The sequence below is a fragment of the Sorex fumeus genome, unplaced genomic scaffold (genome assembly GCF_029834395.1).
Source record: "Sorex fumeus unplaced genomic scaffold, SorFum_2.1 ptg000037l, whole genome shotgun sequence".
NCBI classification, from domain to species: Eukaryota; Metazoa; Chordata; class Mammalia; order Eulipotyphla; family Soricidae; genus Sorex; species Sorex fumeus.
The window spans coordinates 73,736,210-73,758,622 of NW_026606094.1; the positions used below are offsets into that span (position 1 = coordinate 73,736,210).

Genomic DNA, 22,413 nt, shown 5'->3' on the forward strand with positions numbered 1-22,413 from the left:
CTCGGGAGTTCAAGATGCCGCTCTGTTTAACGTTCATTGATTTAAAGAAGGCCTTTGATTCTGTTGAGACGGAAGCGGTCATTGAAGCCCTAGCCAATCAGGGCATTCAAGCCCAATACATCAGGATCCTCCGTGAGCTGTATTGCGGATTCACTACCAGGATCTCACCATTCTACAAAGAAGTGATCGTTGATGTCAAGAGAGGGGTGCGGCAGGGTGATACCATTTCACCGAAACTCTTCAGTGCCACCCTCGAGAACATCATGCGACGACTGGAATGGGAAGGAATGGGAGTGAAGATAGATGGTCGGCAACTACACCACCTCCGCTTTGCTGATGACATTGTTTTAAAAACACCAAACATCAGCCAAGCGGCACAAATGCTGGCCGACTTTGACCGTGAGTGTGGAAAGGTAGGACTACAGCTGAATCTTACGAAGACAATGTTTATGAGAAACAGCCTTGTTCCTGATGCCCCATTCGCTCTCAATGGAACGACCATCTCCGAATGCAACAGCTATGTGTACCTAGGTCGAGAGGTCAACATGACAAATGACCTGGCACCCGAGCTGCGCAGGAGGAAGAGAGCGGCTTGGAATGCTTTCAAGAACGTTGAAGAAATAGCTAAGAGGACGAAGAACCTCCGGCTCCTGGCACATCTCTTTGATTCCACTGTTCTTCCTGCATTAACATATGCCTCAGAGACCTGGACCCTACGCAAACAAGATGAGAACGCCATTCAGGTCTCCCAAAGAAGAATAGAAAGAGCTATGCTTGGAATATCACGTTTCACTCAAATGAGAGAAAGAATCCGGAGTTCTGACATCCCTCGACGATCAAAAATCAGGGACACTGTCTCATTTGCCAAGGTGTCGAAAATCAGATGGGCTGGTCACGTAATGAGATTTAAAGACGACCGTTGGACTAGAGCTGTTACTGATTGGATTCCACGGGATGTCAAGAGACCGCGTGGCCGCCCACCTACCAGATGGTCAGACTTCTTCGTCAAGATCATGAACGATCGGTTTGAGGCTCTTCATGTTCCCGGAGCGAACAGATGCCATTGGGCTACACTAGCACGCGACAGGGACAAATGGAGACGTTACTGGCGCCCGCTCGAGCAAATCGACGATTAACGGGAAGTTAAGTGATTAAGTGACTGTTACTGTGTCTGGCATATCGAATACTCTCGGTAGCTCACCGGGCTCTCCGAGAGGGGCAGAGGAATCGAACTCGGGTCGGCCTTGTTGGCCGCTTGTAAGGCGAACGCCCTACCACTGTGCTATCGCTCCAGCTCCCGGGAGAGAACAAGGAAGAATCTCCTACCCTGTGCCTGACTGTCTCCACCAGGGCCCAACAGCTGAAGACCTCCGGGCCCCAGCCAAGACCATGCTGGGACCACTCTCCACACACTTGGATGAGCCTCATGCATAAAAGAACTGGCAGAGGAACCCAGGTGTGTGGGACCCGGGGCTGAGATCTCCAAGCCTGCACGGTTTGGGACTGGACCTGCCAGTAGCTAGACAGTTACACCCACCAACTGCCGTGTAACCCCAACAACGGCCAGGATCCAGAGATTATCACACTCAGCTCCCGGATGCGCGCTGCCGCATTTGCGGCCGCGTGACATCTTATTGTCTCATTCCTACTTTGGACAAACTGGCAGGCTACCGAATGTAACCTGCCCACACGGCAGAGTCTGGCAAACTCCCCGTAGTATACCCAATATACCAAATACCAGTAACAATGATGGGTCTCATTCTCCTAACCCTGAAAGAGCCTTGAATATGGCACTTTTAAAAAAAATCTCAGGGCTAGGACGAAGGAGACGTTACTGGGGCCTGCTCGAGGCAATCGACGAACAACAGGATGGTCGTGATCATCGTGATCCCATTACACAAAACACCAAGTTCATGAAACACTGTGTGTTTTAACCCTTATCTGTTGTGAAAGGCTTATCTCATGTCTTTGTCCCAGATGATAACCATTTTCCCCCAGAGGAGTTGAGGCCACTCCAGTGCTCTTCAGCTCTGCAACACAGTGCTCCTGGGAGTACAGCTACCAGGACCATCTCCTGGGATGCTGGGGTGAGAACATCTGGTGCAGGTTCCAGCAGGTTCCCCACATACTAGCCATGTGATCCCCCACTCTGAGCTGTCTCCCCGTCCCTGACGGGAGCCATTGATTATTTTAAGCATGTTCTTTAGTGCCAGAATGCTATTTGTGCTCTTTCTGACCCACGCCCACTTCTCACTATCTTTCAGATGCCTGAGTTCAACCTCCTACAGCAAATAAGATGAAGAGTAAGAAGAAGTAGCTGCTGTGCTTCCAGGATGTCAACACTGGAAGTCAGATCCACCTCAGCGCTGCACAGATACGCACATTTACACACACCCCAACCTGTTTAAAAAAGTGAAACAAAAGTGGGATGTGGAGAGGGTAGGATTTTGAGTGTTGGGGGGGGGGGGTCTTTGGGGACACTGGTGGAAGGAAACAGGCACTCTGCAGGTGGTGGTTGTGGTGTTGGCATGAAACTATCATTAACAATATAGCAAAGAACAGTACTCAATAAAGATGGGGACTCAAGAAATAAACGGTAGCACTGTAGCACTGTCCTCCCGATGTTCATAGATTTGCTCAAGTGGGCTCCAGTAATGTTCCAAAACAAATTGTGAGACTTGTTGTTACTGTTTTTGGCATATCAAATACACCACAGGGAGCTTGCCAGGCTCTGCCGTGCGGGCTGGATACTCTTGGTAGCTTGCCGGGGTCTTCAAGAGGGGCGGAGGAATTAAACCTGGGTCAGCCACGTACAAGGCAAACGCCCTACCCGCTGTGCTATCGCTCCAACCTGAATGTGAAGGAAGAGAAAGAAATCAATACAACCAAGGAAATGCCAAGTAATTAATGAAAACCCCAAGGCTTTTTGCTTAAGCAATGTGTAGCATTTCAGTGAAATTTCAAACAAGCAGGGTTTTTTTTTTAGTTATGAATAGGTTTCAGAGATGGCAAAAAGAGAAAAAAACATAAATAGTAGTACTTCAAAGAGTTTGTTTTCGGGGGAGGGTGGTGGGAGGGATACTGGAACCCGTGGTGGTGGAAAATGGGCACTGGTGAAGGGATGGGTACTTGATCAATTACTTTATAATTGAGACCCAAGCACAAAAATTTATAAGCCTACAACTGTACCTCATGGTGTTTCACTAATAAAATTTTTTTTAAAAGTTTGTTTTTCTGGGGCTGGAGCGACAGCACAGTGGGTAGGGCGTTTGCCTTGCACACAGCCAACATGGCTGACACAGGTTCGATTCCCAGCATACCATATGGTCCCCCAAGTACCGCCAGGAGCGATTCCTGAGTGCATGAGCCAGGAGTAACCCCTGAGCATCGCTGGGTGTGACCCAAAAAGGAAAAAAAAAAGTTTGTTTTTCTTACACTATCATTCCAAGAAGTCAGTTCAGTGATGATGATGCTGTAGCTGAGTGGAATCTTGGGAATAGCACCCTTTCTCTCTCCTTCACTATATCCAACCATTAAAACCAGTTCTAGCTTTATCACTGGCTCTTAGACCCAGGATGCTTTTGTTCATCCAGGCTAAGTTGGTTTCCAGGCAGAGGAAAGAGAACTGGGAGAGCAGCTTTACGTCACAGGAACTTCAGAACTTAGAAAGTTGGAAGAGGAAGGCTGGTGGCATCTCTGGGCTCAGCTCCTGCCCAGCCCAGTGCTGGCCTCTAGGTGAATGCCACTGGATGCCCATCCTCCTTCCCCTGAAGAAGAGCCCAGCACAAGCTCCAGCTTTATCTCTGGGCTAGCCAGGCTAGATACCTCCCAACTTAGCACCCCTCCTCCAGGAACCTCACAGTCAACATCTGTTGCTCATCAACCTCACAACCTCTGTAAACCTTCTGGAAGCCCACACTGCAGACACAGCCCACCCCTGATGTTTGCTCTTTTAAGCTTGGGACCCACTGGCCATTCCCGGTTTTGTGTCGCTCAATCATCCAACTTCTTCCCGCGTCTGGCTTCCACGGTTCCTGAGTGGGCATCGCCTGGTAGGACCCTGCAGTTCTCCATATTATCACCGATGAAAACCCAGAAACAGTGCTTAAAAATCCAAGGATATTAGCTGCTAAGGCATCAGGGTTCAGACGTTCTCAAGCACATCAAACCTTGGCATCATTTGGGGAGGACCCCTGAGTGAAGTCTTCACATCAGTGAAGAAATGAATGAATCTCTGGGAGAGAAATTCAATCAGCTCAATGAAAAACTGATGCAAAATACTAAAGAATACATGGAAATGGAATTGAAAAAAGATATAAAATACACCAGAGGAGTGGAAGGGGTGGATGTTGTGTGAGTGGGAGGGTGTGGTGTGAGTCAGAGGGTTTGGTATGAGTGGAGGGGTATAGTGTGAGCAGAGAGGTGTAGCATGAGCGGGAGGGTGTGGTGTGAGCGGGAGGGCTTAGTGTGAGTGGATCTGTCCTGGCCGGGTCCAGGGGTAAGCAGGGATCCCTTAGCTGGAAGTGCAGTGGCAGGCAGTATTGGGTGATTTCACAAAACTGAGCATCCTTGTGATGAACACGGTGAAGGGAAATGGGAGTGTTGGCGGCTAGTGGAAGAGGAGGATGGGGCACTGGGTTGTTCCATCCCAAGGTTGGCAGCATCCCAAGTGTTGTGGACAAGAGGGGTATAAACATGGACTGTGAGCCTGGAAAGGCGGCAGATCAGATCAGGTAAGCATTGGTTTCAGTCATGGAGAGGCTTTAATCGTGCAGAGCTTTTATGTTTGCTGGTGCATTACATGGTGTAAAATCTGTATTATTCTGGTTCAACGAATTAACCTAATTGCTTAAAAATAATTTTTGAGGGGGCAGAGAGATAGTACAGAGGTTAAGATGCTTTCCTTACACGCAGCCAACCCAGGTTCTCTCTCCAGCACAGTATAAGACCTTCCAAGCAGTGCCAGGAATGATCTCTGAGCACAGAGCCAAGAGTAAGCTCTGAGCACAGCTGGGTGTGGCACAAAAACAAAACAAAAATAATTCGTTTTAAGATTTAATTGAGATGGATCTAGAGAGAGTTCAGTTGGAAGGGCACTTGCCTTGCATATGACTCAGCAGGGTTCAATCCCCAGCTTCCCAGCATCCCAGATGGTCCCCCATACACCACCAGGAACATCGCCAGATGTGGCTCCAAAACAAACAAACAAACAAAAAACAAAGAAAGAAAAAAACAGAAACAAATTAAATTGAAATTAGCAGAGGCTGGAGAGAGATACCCAAAGACTGGAGATAGAGTTTAGGTTGGATACGTGGTGTTTCTGGGAGCAGCCCCCAAGCACTGAACCAGGACTAGCACCTGAACACTATTGGGTATGACCCAAATCCCCCTCCTCCATACAGCCATAACGGTTGACTCGAGAACCCTGAACTCTCAAGGTGGTCTGCCCTCACACTGGCCTATGTGTGCTGGTGTGGGGAACATAGACTCTTCTACGTGGGGGGTTCCTGTTGGTGCTGGGTGGGGGGCAGGGGCTCCACCAGTGATTCTCAGCCAGCTGGACCCGTGGTTCAGTGCAGGGGTTCAAGGCTGTGATGCTGTTTGAACCCTATAGTGTTGGGGACCCCTGAGCCATTCCTGCATTGCTCAGGGGACCACGCATGCCGGGAAGGAATTTGGATCAGGCAACCCAATCACTGTACTGTTCCCCGTCCCTGGGTTCTTTTACTTAATTGAAACAGGTGTTTTAGAATTTGGGACCCTTTTCCTAATTCCTTCTGTTCTCTGCCAAATGGCAGCTACCAGGATGTGAGACATTGTGTCCACTTTAGAAGCTCTGTCTCAGTCCTGAGCATTAGTATGGTGGGGAGGGCATTTGTCTTGCATGCACCTGACCCTGGTGTGATCCCCAACACCACATATGGTCCTCGGAGCCACACAGGAATGACCCCTGAGCACAGAGCCAGGACTAAGCCCTCAGCACCACCAGGTATGGACCAAAACCTGAAAACAAGAAAAAAAAATACAGTAGAAAGTCACAGCAATAGAACCCAGAATTTCAAGGATCATGTTAGTGATTGTAAAGACAAAACACAAGCTACATAATAAAATAAGTGGCAATAGAAAAGCCACTTAAAAAAATAAAATAGAAAATTTTGTAAACCATAGTGTCAATAATAATTTAAAAGAAAACAAAGGAATCTGGGTCATCACATGTTAGCTACCCGAGAAGAGAAAGGTAATGGGAAAAGACTTAAATATTTATCTTGGGTTATTATTTTTACAAAATACATAGGAATTAAAGGCATTACAATGAAATGATAATTAATCTAATAAAATGTAATAAACAAGAATTTTTTCATATATAAAATGGTACAGTCTTTTACTTAAAATTTACTTTAAGTCTTTTACTTAAAATTTTTATGATATTTAATAATATTTCTTACATTTATTTTCCACTACGTTCCCAGCTTTATTTTAATTTTCTTCATAAATATATTTAGCATGCATATACATGTTTCAGCGCACTCACTTATATGTAGTTTATGTTGCATTTTCCTTAATCACTATTTGATAACATCAACTCTGGGTTTTTAACAGACTATGCATTTAAGTGAATGTAGCCACACTATAATAAAAACAAGAATGGTATTCTTTGCTGCCTGGTCTTTTGATTTCTAATAAAATGTCAAAACTGATGTCAAGATCTTGGACTTAGCGTGCAAGCCACCAGGTGGCAGTGTAACACAAGAAGTGATTTGTTTTCATGCACTCCGCACCTCAATTCCATCACTTTAAATAAATGGGTAAAATTGTCAAGTGCAAATTTTGCCAAATTTCCTGTTCCACCAATTCATTAATGTTTCAATCTCATTTCCAGAAATAAGCAAAGCATAATGTCTTTTCAGTGACACACATTTTATTTGACCTTTTAGCATTCAAAATTCTGCTGGGGTGGGAATTGCACAGAAAGATAATACAGGAATTGAGACACTTGCCTTTTATGTATGTGGCTGACGTTGTTCTAGCCTGAGCACTGCAGATACTCCCCCAAACACCACGAGGAGTGACTTCTGAGCACAGAGCCAGGAGCAAGCCCTGAACCCCTCTGAGTGTGGCTCCCAAACAAACAAACAAAAGAATTCCTTTTAATGGGAGAGTATTCACTGAAATGGTGTAGTGGAAGATACCACACAAGGCATTTTTGGCCTTACTTATAAAAAGGTGTGATCATACCCTAATTGTTTCCACAGTTCTGGATCAATTGATAGATACTCCTATGCCAGAATGATTTAAGGCCAATGCACATGAGCTGCAATGCAACTTTTGTTTTGTTTGTTTTAGAAAATCTTAATGATATTCTAATCTCTAAACACATATTCTTTTTCCTCTGCCAAAATTTTGACACATGAAGAGACACTGAATCAATTGGAGTGAAAACAAAACTAGGTCATATCTTTATCCAGGGATGAAACAATGAGCCACTCTTCATTGCACAGAGGTCTGTGTGGGTAATATTTCCGAGGCTTTGTCTACGCCTGACTGATTAATGGCATTTACCATAAGCAGGAAGATGAGGCCTAGTAATATGTGTTAATAGTCATAATAGTCATTTTCTTTCTTTGGCTCCAGAGTGGTACCATTTCTGACCATTATGCTGTTGAGTAGTACTGTAGCACTGTCTTCCCGTTGTTCGTGGATTTGCTCGAGCAGGTACCAGTAACATCTCCATTGTGAGACTTGTTGTTACTGTTTTTGGCATATCGAAAACACCGCAGGGAGCTTGCCAGGCTCTGCCGTGCTGGCGGGATACTCTCGGTACCTTGCCGAGCTCTCCAAGAGGGGCAGAGGAATCAAACCCAGGTGAGCCTAGTGCAAGGCAAATGCCCTACCTGCTGTGCTATTGCTTCAGCCCATGCTGTTGAGTATCTGTTTTAATAAGGCTTTGTTGTGGGTTTCTATGAGGAGACACATGGTCTGGCTTTGGAGGTTGGGATGGTCTCTGCTTTCCCAGAAATCGTAATACAAGAGAATAATAAAAAAATCTAAAAATAAACAAATAAAATGTAACTTGAGTCAACCACTGAAGTTTCATTAAAGAAGTTAAAACAGCATTCTAAGGATAAAGGATCTTTTATAGTGAAGAAAATCAAAGCATACATTCAAGAGGTAAAATTTTATGCTACGTCTTGAATAAAAAGATTGCAAAGAGAGACTTGATGTGGAGGAAATTCTATAAAAAACATATTATAAGAAGTTGAAAGAGCAGGGTGGAGAGAGAGCACAGAGGGTTAAACACTTGCCTTGCACGCAGCCAACTGGGGTTCCAACCCTGGCATCTCATATGGTCCCGGGAGCACTGCCAGCGTTGTGCAGAGTCAAGAGTAACCACTGAGCATTGCCAGTTGTGGCTCCAAAACAAAGCCAAATAAACTCAAAAGGAAGTCAAATGAGTACAGGTCTTCACTAAGTCAATGATGTTTGGAGGGATCGCTCAGGATGGGAGATGTGTGCTGAAAGTAGACTATGGACCAAACATGATGGCCTCTTAGTACCTGTATTGCAAACCATAACTCCCAAAAGGAGAGAGTAAGAGTGAATGTGCCTGCCACTGAGGCAGGGGTAGGAAGGGGGGTTGGTGGGAGGGATACTGGGAACATTGGTGGTGGAGAATGGGCACTGGTGGAGGGATGGGTGATTTATCATTGTGTTATTGAAACGTAATCATGAAAGCTTGTAAATCTGTATCTGTGTCTCAACAGTGATTTTTTTTTTAAAAAAAAATGAGAACAGGTCTTGTTTGGATAACAATCAAAGTGAAGGCAGAGACAGAAAGAATCCAGCAGGAGTGAGATGGAGGTCACTAATGTGGGTCCCTGCCTCCAGGGACAATGGCATTCATAGATTCTCACTGATCCTTCACTGAATGGAACCACCTGGTGCTGTCTGCATGCCCCTAGGCCTTGGAGACTTGCATTCCCCTGTGTTTCTGTGCTGCTTGTAGTTGAGGAGCAAGGAACAGCTCACTTCCTGGAGAAGTCTAACCAGCCTAAGTGTGCCGACTAGCTGAAAGAACTAGCCTTCCAACACAGGGGTAATGAAAGAGTCAACAATACTTGTCCACGTTAAAATCCCTGGGACTCACATGCACTCAAAAAGCATTCACTGAAACGTAGTATATACTTTACTAGAGCAGTAGATGGATAATTTGTTTTTCAGTAACTGATTGAACTTACTTGTCTTTATTTTTATATTTACTTAGCACCCTGTCACCTTTATTTCTTCACATTGGGGTCTCCTTTTATCCAGCAGGTCACGAAAATGTGCTGCTCAAGGGAAATGATAAGTGGATTTATTTTTGTAGCTTGGTGTTAGAGAGCTTCCGAAGGCAGCCAAGCCTCAATTCAAGTTCCAAACCCAGCGAACCATAGAACAAACATTCATGGAGAATCCAGCTAATACAAGAAAATACACACAAGAAAATACAGTGTTCCAAACAGTTGCTATTTGTAAATTTCACACAAAAACACATGTCTACTTTAAAAAAAACCTGGGGGGCACACCTGATGGTGCTCAGGGCTTAATCCTGACTCTGTGCTCAGGGATCACTCCTGGCAGTGCTCAAGAAGACTATATGGGGTACTGGGGATTGAGCCTAGATTGGCCATGTGCAAGGCAAGCATCCCACCTGCTGTACTATTGCTCCACCCCGTCCACTCTCTTTGAAAATAGAACAGTGGTTGCTCATAAATCTCCAAGTTTTAAAAACAATACTTATCCATCTGTGACGCTGCAAAATCTTCTCTGGCTCAATGCGACAGCCATGCTTTAAGCTCTTGGGTCCAACCTGAGAGTCAAGTCATTAATCCTTCACCAATTTCCAACTCTTACCTCTAAGGTAACTTCACTTCTAATTTGACAGACTACCAACAAACAAAGTATTGACCCAATAGAATTTCTTAAATTTAGAAATGGTTCAAAGGAGTATAATTGCTGAAGTTGGTATCCCAGTGGGAATATAAAACCAAATCTTGTGGATGAATAAGTGGTTTTCTTTTTTACCTTGTAAGTAAGGTCCTAGACTTCAAAAAATAGTGCTGATTTCCTTTCTTCTCACAGGGCTCAGAACTCAGAGCCAAAACAGTGTTAAGTATTTTCCTTATTTCAAAGGTGCAGTGCAGGAACTCCTGGTAATACTCTCCTGAGCCATGGTGGGAAGAGGTAGAAAGAGAAAGGGATGAATAATCCCTGGGAAACTTGTGTGATCTTACTGCTCTGCCAGGTCAGGTTACTTTCATAACTAGGCAAAAAAACAACACAGAACCAACCAGAACTCCTAGGGGCTTCTTCTCAACAAGGTAGAAGGGATGTAGTGGTAGATGAGTATCAGTCACTTTTTTCTTATAAGATCTTATCCTGTAGTCCTTATTTAAATTTAATTAAAGAAATTAAATATCTCAGTAGAAGGGAAAGTCCAAAAAGAGGCAAATTGGGAGAAATCTAAATACAAAGAACTATGGATATTGTACTGAAATTCTAAGTAGCTGTTTCCGCTGCGCCATTTCATCCTAAACCTACTGTAGAATCTGTCTTACTTAGTTGGTGTGTGTTGGTGAAACTAAAGAAGAGTAAAGGAAATGAAGTCTGATGATTAATAATGGAGAAGGAATAACTACAGAGAATGAGATGAGATAGGCATTATCAAAAACAGACGGAGACCCAAGGACCCCAAGGGTCATGGGTGAAAGGAGCAATTAGGTGATGTGGGTTGCCAATAAACGTCAGAATTTATACATGAAATATAGTGCAGTCTGTATAGAAATTGCTGCTAGTGAGTGACAGCTAACAAAATCATTCATTTCTTTTGACTGAAGCTGAGGAACATTAATGACATTCATGGTGCCCTAAAATTAGGGAGGATATTTTTGTCTAACTCACAAGCTTAACTTCTCTTTATTGTATTTTCTCTAAGAAATAATAGCTAATATTGAGTTCTTACTATGTGTTCAGGTGTTATGCTGTGTCAAGTTCTACTAGCATTTTCTGTTAAGTTCTCTTATCATTTTCATTTTACAGGTGAGGAAACTAAAGTTCAGAGAGATGGCATAACTTGGGAAAGTTCACACAGCAAACAAAACACAGGTATAATTATAGCTGTTTCCAGACCTCAGGTTCCAGTTCCTAATTATTAGCTTTCAGCTTCGTCTGGCGTGATACAAGCTCTGTTGATAACGCAGGTGTTTACACATGAACTAGCTGCTATTATGGGTTACTCATGTCTCAAATTAATTCATTGGGTCTTTGGTCTAAGAAGAAAGAGTTTTTAAAGTTAAACCAGGAAGCAAAATGAAAAGCATTAAGTTCTACTATTCGTCTTAATAAGATATTCAAGACTGAATAGTGCCAAATACCAGGGGTGGGGGCTTGCGGCTAGGGGTGGGGAATCTAACTTTTTTCAAATGAATCCCAGATTCTGGAGAAGAAAAAGATGATTCACAGAGTAAGAAGTCTTTTAAAGCATCTCTTTATTTTCTATAAGAATATAGTCTGACATTTCTATACAATCCATCATGCAAAAATCATAGTAGGCACTTTACAAGCCGAATTCTCATAACTGTCCATTTGCTCGTGTAAAATATTAGCCAGGGAGCTGGTTGAAAATAACGTATTAGGAACACAGAGGGAACTGCTTTTCTGTCCCAGGATCAAAGCTTCCAAGTCAAAAAGCACAGTCAAGTAAGCATAGCCATGTTAAGGAAGAAAAGACTCAACAGTTAAGACTAAAGGTATTAAGAAATTAGTGCTGGGCACCATTTCTGGACTGACTCATTGGGCGGCAATGAGGCAACTGTGGGCAGTTTTACTGTGTGGCCAAATGACTTTGTGCAGTAAGCATTAAGGCATCTGCTATAGACAGGCAAGAATTACCTGTCAAGTTAACCAAATTCTGGTGTAGCCATCACTACCAGCCTATAGAAAGGTCCTCTTACTAGGCAGGGAGTCAGAATTACAACAGCTTTCCTATCAAAACTCAGTGATTTTTTTAAAATATAGTAATTAAATTTCTCTGAAATACCATCAATAAAGCACATTATATATAAATTACTTGGTAGCATGATGGACACTATATTCTGGAACTGACTCAACTTGCATAATAGCAACTTATCAGATGTGAACTACAGAGGCTTCAAGAAGGCAATGACATGAAACTCTATCATCAGCACCCAAGACCTCATGCTCTGAGGGTGTCTGGAGAAACTGCAGGATATGGACTGCCCACCAGTCCTTTTTCATGCTCCTATTCTTTCCAGACTCAGCAGTGGCAATCTGAGCCTACATCATCTTGACTCTGCAGCACAAAAGGCAGAGTGGTTATCATGAACCCAAATTTCTAGTTACTCAAAGTGAAGATTTTTAAAGATCACACCGTTAGTCCAATGGCTTATAATGAAATGGGATTGGGTTGAAGATCTGGTCATCAATGACAAAGTGTTCCCACTGCACCAAACTATTTCTGAAGGGAGCAAAATCTATTTCTGGCCTTGAACCTGTCATTAAAATTTCTGTGACGTTAGTCCCAAAATAAAAAATATATAGCAGGAGACAAAAAGGGCTAAAAACGTCACCAAGGAGAGAGGTGAGTTATAGACTTCCCATTCACCAATAGCAGGAAAAACAACTGAGATCTCAAAGGACCTCAGATATGTCGTAAAGTGACTTGAGGATTAATTTAAAGTATCTCCAAACATATGGAGGAAAATCTGCAATTAAGAAATTAAAATCAGGGGTGGCATACCATAGCCTTCTGCCATGGGCGCTCAAGGCCAAATGATCGCTTTGGGATGAATCTCAAATTTGCAATCTCTGAGTTTAAGCATCCCATGGATTTCTAGCAGTATACAGTGAATGAAAAAAAAGGGATTAGAGGAAGTGGAGTGAGAATGCATCTCCCCGAAAACACTAATACCCTTTAAAACTACGAAGAAACTATTAGGCATGAGTTGCACTCATATGAAAATCAAAATAAAAGTCTTTCTTTCTTCCCTGCTTTGGCGCTGTTTTGGGATATATTTATTCAGAAATACACAAACCCAACAATTCAGTCTTCTTTCTCCTCTAACATTGTTAAACTTAGAAGCACAACTCTTGCTCTGAATACATTTTCTTCAATGGTCTACTTGAATTTGAATTCAATGTTTATTTGAATTTTAAGCATTGTATTTAAAAACTGAAAGAGAGGTTTTAAGAAATGCATTTAAGTACTTGAATAGGATACCTATGATGTGAATATACTCTTATTAGGATAAGGGAAGTTTGGGAATAAAGAATCACAACGGGAGAAATTTCTTTTTCTTTTTTATCATCCCGAAGAAGTTGCAGTACTTAATTTTCGGTCCAATTTATCATTTGAAACAGCTCTATCAATCAAATCCACAAGAAACAACCCTTTAACTGATTTTTTCTGAGTCTGTATTGCCTTTCAAATCCAGCAGCTGAAAAACTATATATAACCTAACAAAGGGAGATCATTTGACTTTGCCCTGGAAGAGTCAACCATGATGGCACCAGTCCCAAAGACCCTCCAGGATGGAGCAGGAGCATCTTGCAGTGGCCAGTTGAGTGCTGGGAGATGGGGACCTCTTCACTTCCTCTCTTCCTTTTCACCTATTTTCTGTTCCAGTTATGTGAGATGTTCTGAATCTTTTTCATTTTGATCCTCTGATCCAGCATCTTGTACCTTGCCGGATGTTCATCAGTCTTCTTTGGGACTGAAGGTGCATAGGAGCTAGAGGCATAAGCAGGGCGTTTAAAGTGGCGCAGAGGCGGCTTGATGACTGGAGGCATGCAAAGGAATAGACAACTGTTAGCGTCCAGCAAGTGGCATAGCTAGAGCGACTCTCTTACCCATATCCTTGTTTTCTTAAAAGAAGGAAAGTTAACACAGTGACTTCCAGGGATGGGAGATAAACACTCTACGTCTAAAATATGTATGAATAACTCTGTAAACCATGGTGCTTTAGTAAACTTTTTTTTTAATGTGGGAGATAAGCAGGGTGAGAGTCATAGAAGAGTTTTATTATAGATCGCTAAATGAGCACATTATCAACTTGCGTCATTCACTTAAAGTTCCTGATGATAGATGGCAATGAACCCAGGACATGAAAGTCCTTTGACAATAAACAGATGCAGTTTTATAAAGTGAGAGGAAGCTTTGGGGGTCATGCTGGGAACAACAAAGCAAACATAAATGAGCAGAATCATACCTGCGACTGGCATTAGGTGTATAGCTTACATGGTTGCAAAGAGGGGCACAATCCTGACTGGTGAGTAAAAAGGCCTATCGCTGAAAAAACACTTGCTAAACACATCTATAAAGCTCTATATCCAAAAATAGGAGAAGACCTATGTTCATTGCAGCACTATTCACCATCGCCGGAATCTGGAAACAACCCGAGTGCCCAAGAACTCTGCATAGAGAAGCTGCATAGAGAAATTATGCAGCTGTTAGGAAAAATGAAATCATGAAATTTTCATATAAATAGATGGACATGGAGAGTATAATGCTGAGTGAAATCAGTTAGAAGGAGAGGGTCAGATATAGAATGACTGCATTCATTTGTTATATATATATATATATATATATATATATATATATATATATATATATACACTAATATCCATGATCCATGGCCAGGGAAAATGGGCTAGGAGGACTGGTCAATGGTTGGATCTAACTACAAGTGTGTGGGGGGCTGAGGGTAGGTGAGATAGAGAAGAGACAGCTATGACAATAATAGGTGGGAATGATCATACTGTAGAAGAACAGAGTGTTAAAAGTATTAAGGGGATACTCTTGAAAGCCTTTCAGTTTCAATATTGCAAAACACAATGCCCAAAGAGAGGGGGGGGCAAGAGAAAGAGAGAGAGGAAGAGGGAGGAGGAGGAAGAGGGGAACGGGGTGGGGGAGGGAAGAGGAGGAGGAGCAGGAGGAAGAGGAGGAGGAGGAGGAGAAGAAGAAGGAGGAGGAGGAGGAGGAGGAGGGGGGGAGGAGGAGGAGGGGAGGAGAGGAGGAGAAAGAAGAAGAAGAAGAAGAAGAAGACGAAGAAGAAGAAGAAGAAGAAGAAGAAGAAGAAGAAGAAGAAGAAGAAGAAGAAGAAGGAGAAGGAGAAGGAGAAGGAGAAGGAGAAGGAGAAGGAGAAGGAGAAGGAGAAGGAGAAGGAGAAGGAGAAGGAGAAGGAGAAGGAGAAGGAGAAGGAGGAGAAGAAGAAAAAGAAGAAGAAGAAGAAGGAGGAGGAGAAGGAGGAGGAGGAGGATGAGGAGGAGAAGAAGGAGGAGGAGGAGGAGGAGGGGAGGAGGAGGAGGAGGAGGAGTGTGTGTGGGGTGATGGGAGGAAACCTGGGGACACTGGTGCTGGGAAATGTGCACTGGTCGAGGGATGAGTGTTGGAACACTGTATGACTGAAACCCAATTATGAACAGCTTTGTAAGGGTCTATCTCACAGTGATTCAATAAAAAAAGGTTTTTTTTTAAAAAAAGGTAGATGACTAATGTTTAGGGAATGATAATCCTTGCATACGGTTGTGGGTAGTAATTTCTTCACAGTCTGCAGGCTATTTTATAATCAAAATATAATTTTCTTCTTTGTTTTAAGCCTGGTACAAAATATTTTAAACATTGCAAATATAGACAAAATTTGAATAAATGGGCAAGAATTCTGAATAAAGTAACAGGGCTTCAGTTATACTTATTATACGGGTGAGTGGTAAAGCCTTATATCCCAAACACAGACTAAACAAAACTGAAAATATGAGATCTAAGCTGCAACCACTGATACTTTGTAATGTGCCTGTCAAGTTTACAGGTGGGGTGGGGTGGGGAGGGAATAGGGGTACACTGGTGGAGGGAAGTTGATGATGGTGATGAAATTGGTGTTGAAATATAATATAATATCTAAAACTCAGATATCAATAACTTTATAAATCAGTTTTTAATAAAACAATTACAAAAAAAGAAATTCTGAATAAAGTAATTTCTGAATCCTTAAAAAATATAGAAGAACCCTCATATTCAGCAAAAGGAAGCAACCTAAGTTAAATATAAGTGAAAGATCTGAAGAAACTGTCACCAAGAGAGAAAAACATATGGAACAAAGTACAGGTCATATAATTGAACTTTTAGTTTTATTTTGGGGGGCTAGATTTTGCCGTTATCAGGGCTTACTCCTGGCTTTACTCCTGATGCGGCTCAGGAAACTGTATGTGGTGCTGGGGATCAAACTCTGGGTTGGCCTCATGCAAGTCAAGTACTTTATCTGCTGTACTATCATGCTAGTCCTTGTTTAGCACTTTTTTCCATTAGGGAATTACAAAGTAAAACAACAGTGATATATGCCTTATGGTTACTATAATGCATAAAATACAAATAAAAACCTAGTGATACGAGATGCATCCTAATGGTAGAGTACCTGGAACTCTTTTTGGTAGAAATATAAGATGTTACAGTCAGTTTGCAAGACTTTGCCAGTTCTTATGAAGCTAGACAGTCTTACATATGACCCAGTAGTTGTGTTCTTAGGTATTTGCTCACTCAACTGATTTAAAAATTTAAGTCTCCCCCATAAAAACCTGCATATAAACTTTTATAGAAGTTTACTTATAGTACCAAAATCTCAGAAATCATGATGTCCCTCAGTAATGTAAATAAATGGAACAGTCATACAATAACATTATTCAGTGATTAAAAATGAGTAGTTAAGTTAAAGACAGATGAATATTAAATGAGAATTGTTAGATGAGAGAGGTCAATGTGAAAAGGCTGCATTGTATTATTCTGTTCAGGTGCCAATCTTGCATGTTCACAACAAAGAGTTAAAAGAGATGAGAAACTGGAGCCAGAGAGATAGCACAGCTGGTAGGGCTTTTGTTTTGCATGCTGCAGACCTGGGTTTAATCCCCAGCACTGCCAGGAGTCATCCCTAAGCATAGCTGAGTGTGGCCCCAAAACAAAATAAATAAAAAGACAAGGAATTTCTGGGTTCAAAGATAAAAGGAAGGATTATGTTGAAGTATGGTGAATTTTAGGGCAGAAAACGACTCCATATGATACACATGAGTTGGTTTACACCTTAATTCCTTGATCATCTCACTGAAAGGGCACAGAAAAAAGGCAGTACTTTCTGACCTACTACAAGCCTAAACAGCATTATTTCTACCCAGATCTTGGTTTCTAATATGTTTCTCCAGTAAAAGGAGTTAGAATTCCTTAAATAAATGACTGATAAAAGAGTTAGAGAAGAAAGTGAACTTGCTGAATCTGGATTACCAGAGTATCCAGGAGGTCAAGATTACCAAAGTATCAAGATATGCTTTGAAAGAAAAACAAAAATCGTAGCAGCAGGATAAATATTCAAATACATATATTTCTCCAAAGTAGGAATAGGAATCATTTGAGCAACAAAATGAATATAGCAGAATTAGATTGTAACTAATCAATATACAAAACAAGTATAACACCATCACAATTAAATAACGGCTAGAGTCAATAATTGTAAGAGAACAGACACATCTCTCATTAGAAAAAATTCCAAACAATTTATGTACATCTCCTCTGTCAGAAAGAAAGAACCCCTGCGGTGCATCTGAAGTAGTCACATGCTTCCAGAGAGTCATCAAGAATAACTTTACAGTGAGAAATAAAACAAACAGAGCCATGAGAACAGTGCTACTGTCAGGAGGGATGTCATGTAGATAGTAGGCAACTGTGGTACATATGATGAAACTGATTTTTCGTGAGGAAAATACCACTTTACTTCCATAGTCTCACTCCCAAACACATAAGACCCCCACTTAATGATGAAAAAACATCACAATTAAGGAACAAGTAATGTGGTTCAAATGCCTCAAAACTGTCAGTGACCAAACCTTCCCTCCCCAACAAGGGAAGCTTGAGAATGTATCACAACAGAGAGGAACTTAAGGAGACAGGACTAAATGCAGTGTGCTAAACTGGATGGGAGCCTGAAATAGAAAAAAGACATGGCTCTCGGTCAATGCAGATAAACCACAGACTGTTGGTAATAAAAGCATCAGCTAACCTCCAGGCCTATAAAGTGAAGTCTTAGTGGATCTTTGCCCTCTGCTCAAGCCCCCCAGCTCCGACCCAGCACCCACATCTTCTCTTTCTTGGTCCTGTTGGTATGTTCAGTGAGCGAGACAATGAAACATTAAATGAGGGTGTAAACAGGTTAAATGATAATCACAAGCAGAAGAGCTCAAACTACTAGAAGCAAGGTGTGAAGAAGTGGGGCTGGGGCAATCCTCTGCCTCCAAGGTTCGCTCTCACAGGCTGCTTCTAGCCCTCACTTAGTAGGCCCACAAGGAGAGTGATACATGCCTTGTCAGTCTGAAGGGCAAAGACTGGGGGATAGGTTTGTTGTACCCTGAGGTTATCCATATGAAATATCAGCTTTTCAAATGTCTTTCATTGACATGAAAATGCATGGTGCTTATGATATGTACACGTTAGAACAGGGCTGGAGCACAGGTTTTGCAAGCAGACAGTCCTAGTTCTATCCCAGTACTACCATGTTCCACCAATCACTGCCAGGAATGACACCCCCCCCCCCAACCCCGCACGGAACTGGATTAGCCCCTGGAAAGTGCTTGGAGTGGCCCAAATAACAACAACAACAAAATAAGAACAACAACAAATAATGACATCCAGATTAGAAACGATTTCAATATACAATCATAAGAAACTTAAGTCCGGATACAATCTTAAAATATACTTGGCAAGGGAAAAGGGAGTATAGAGTAAATAATATCATTACTATAAAAATATACTTAAGTGTAAACGGAAATCTGAAAGTGCATCTATCCAAATCATAGCAGTGATTTTCTCTGGGTAGCACCGTATAAACACAGCTATTTAATGTCTTTGTAACCGTTTGTAATTCGACTTTCTTATTTGGACTTTCTAGTTGTTCTAAGATGACCATGTTTCAATGGTGGACTTTTCAAAAATAAGTATACTGCTACAAATGTATTCCATAGAAGCGTGTGTCACAGTTCTACAAAATCATGCACAATAGAAAGTCAGTGAAACAAATACTTCCGGCATATTAGACATCTTAGAACTTTCACGGTTGACTAGTCTTTTCAATGCCTATTCACTAATATTCTTACATCAATTTATTTGAGTATTCTCTGTGTCTTGCTAATACAATTGTGAACCAGAGAGAAATCTTTGGCCTCATGGGGTTTACATTCTAGGGACCCCCTGTGAAACTGTGGCTTGCTAACACAAGAAAAATGTTCATGTACATAATACTACACCATTTTCCCTTTGGAGTTAACAAGCAGTACAGACTCTGAAAATGGCCCTGACATAACACGGAAATACCTACACTGACGAATAGAGATTTCTTCTTAAATCTTAGAGTGCTTAATTCTGCTTCTTGGGGTAAACGAGGGGTTGGGACACAAAACATCCCAGAAACAAATGCAAAAAAGAGTCTTATTTTACTGAAGAACAGAATAGAGGCAGGAGAAGAGTTCTGATTAAAAGCTGGTTGCTGGAAATGACCGGGCTTGCTGATTTACTGCTCCCTGCTCCCAGAGTCACCAGGCCTCTCCATATTCATTCTATTTTTGCTACTCAGCATGAGCCCAGCCAATGTATTATTGAATTTCCCACTTCTCAGCATGAAGAAACATTTACCATTTGCTGGAATTCTGATTGTCAGAACAAAAAACTCTCCTTGCCACTGGAGTCACTGCAAATAGAACTGAACTCACAGACAGGGAAAGGACCCCTGCTGCAATTGTGGAAGTACTTATAGGCCTGGTGTCACCCTCACTGAAAAGGCAAGCGGGGGTTAGGGGGATAAAAATCCTACAGTTGTTTCTTATGCATTGATTGCCCTTCCCACTGCAGGGGAATGTGATTTGGTTCAATGGCAAACCGGCAGAGGAGGAACAAAAGGGCTTTTCTTTAGAGTTGCTCCTGTGGCTATGGCCCCTTGGGATTCTTTCAAGCTATTCTTGACATAAGTGACAGGAGTCTGACCCTTCGCATTTAAATGAATATCCCCCATGAACCCAAGCAGTGGAGTTACACTCCCACCCCACAGAGAGGAGATAGACTTTCCCCTCTGGACTCATTATTATCAGCTTGCTGGACCCTTCGCCTTTTGGGGTCACAATCAAAAAGTCTGATCTCCTCTCTTAGAGCATTACTTACAAAATGTATGAGAAATTAAGATAAAATTAGCTGATAAATACTTGGCAGATGTACAAATTTTTGCACAAAATCTGCACTTTGGGAAGTCTATTTTCCTTTCAAAATGTGGTTAAGAAAAGACAAGCCCAAAGTGGATACATTGGGACGATCTCATGGGGGCACTGACCGCCCAACAAAGCCCTGGAGGCCCCTCCCACACCCCAAAGCCACTGGCATTGCTTCTGAGGGGGGACCCCACCCCCTCAGAACTGAGTGCCTGAGAGAATCTACGTTCAAGGCCTTCTTGGAGTTGGGTTGGGCAACCTCCCCCCAGTACTTCTGGAAGGCCCAGCAGCCATGTCCAGTTAACTGCCCAGTTAAATATTCTGGATTTTCTGGAGCGACATGTTCAAAATCTCCAACCCTGAGGTCCCAGTAGTAGCACACTAGATCGAATGGGTTGGAATGCAGAAGCCAGCCAGGGTTGACTCATAAAAACACCGACACAGAAGGATTCACTTGAAATAACAGCTTAGTGAAACCTCAGACAAGGATTTAATGTCTCAATAGCAAGATAGAATTTTCAAAATTTTTTCCTACGGAAATAATTTTTTGATCATTGTTAGCCATTTAATGGTAATAAGCAATATAAAATAAATTATTGAGGACCTAATAAGGGGGAAGGCTTGAGGATGGTTGGAAAAATAGAGACAGTAGTGGAGTGACGGTGGTGGTCGGATTGGTGCTGGAATACTGAATACCTGTAACAAATCACCGTGAAAAACTCTGTAAACCACAGTGTTTAAAGAAAGGGGGGTGGGGAGGGAAATCCCAAAGTCACCTTTTCGTTTTACATTACCATCTTTTATTTTACAATGACATATTTGTTTCCCATCAAAGACAAAAAACAATTCAGCAGTTTCCATCTTTGTTCATTTAAATCTCTTCTTTTTCACAAGAATACAATATCTTCCTCAATATTTCCCTTTTATTTGCCAGCCACAATACCTTTTGTTTTATTTATTTCTGTCTTTATTTCTCTTTCTCTCTGAGATCATTTTACTTATTAGCTACTTTAGGGGGTGGTATAGTGGACTACTGCATTTTTAGAAAACAGACTCAGAAATCCGGATTGATATTTATTTCTTTATCAAATTAAAAATAACTTTTGGAAGAAAATGTTAAAATATGATCAAGGATTTAAAAATTTTAAGACTGTATTAGTCTACTCTTCCTTTTTTATCTTCAATTAATGGTAAATGTAATAGATGTTTGTGCTGAAGTGATAGCACAGCAGGTAGGGTATTTGCCTTGCACGCAGCTGACCTGGCAGCTGGAGTTTGATTCCTCTGCTGTTCCTCTCAGAGAGCAGCAAGCTACTGAGAGTATCTCACCCACACAGCAAAAGCCTGGCAAGTACCCATGATATATTCGATATGCCAAACACAGTAACAAGTCTCAAAATGGAGATGTTATTGAGCCCGCTTGAGTAAATTGATGAACAACGGGAGGACAGTGCTACAATAGATGTGTTGGGAATGGGTCAAATTCCTCAGTCACATTTAGCTGATTAAAATTGTATTTTGGGGGCTGGAGAGATAGCACAGCAGGTAGGTCGTCTGCCTTGCACGCAGCCGACCCGGGTTCAATTGCCAGCATCCCATATGGTCCCCCGAGCACCGCCAGGAGTGATTCCTGAGTGCAGAGCCAGGAGTAACCCCTGTGCATTGCCGGGTGTGAACCAGAAAAGCAAAAATATAAATAAATAAAATTAAAAAATTAAAAAATTGTATTTTTATATCAGGACTATTCAGGATGTAAATAATGATGATGCTTATTACTAATCCCTAAGAACTGCCAATAAAACATTTAAAAAATTTCATTAATTTGAGGAACACTCTTCAGCAGGAGTATCTCAGAGCAAGTTTAGCAGAAAATGCTTTCAGGAAAATGGTTAATTCACTATTGCACATAATAGCATATCTCCCTCCCCTCCGCTCCTCCTCCCCTCTCCTTCCCTCTCTCCATGCCCTACCCATCCTTCTCGCCTCTGCTCTTCTAACCTCTCCATCTCTCTCCTCTCCTCCTCTTTCTTCCCTCTACTCCCCTCTCCTCTTCCCAGCCCTTCCATCTCCTCCCCTCTCCTTCCCATTTCTCCTCCTCTCCCTTTCCTCCTCCCCCTCTCTCCATTC

The 22,413-nt window shown here is 42.1% G+C and overlaps 1 protein-coding gene across 3 annotated transcripts in view; it reads right to left on the reverse strand.

Moving 5' to 3' along the window:
- Window positions 1–12,048: 12,048 nt before the first annotated feature.
- The window catches only part of PDE1C (phosphodiesterase 1C), a 661,768-nt gene continuing 651,403 nt past the window's right edge, over window positions 12,049–22,413 (reverse strand). For all 3 annotated transcript variants that reach the window (XM_056117979.1, XM_056117980.1, XM_056117981.1), the window contains one exon: window positions 12,049–13,835. In XM_056117979.1, the coding sequence (XP_055973954.1) occupies window positions 13,666–13,835 (170 nt within the window). In that variant the 3' untranslated portion in view covers window positions 12,049–13,665. The remainder of the gene's footprint in view (window positions 13,836–22,413) is intronic.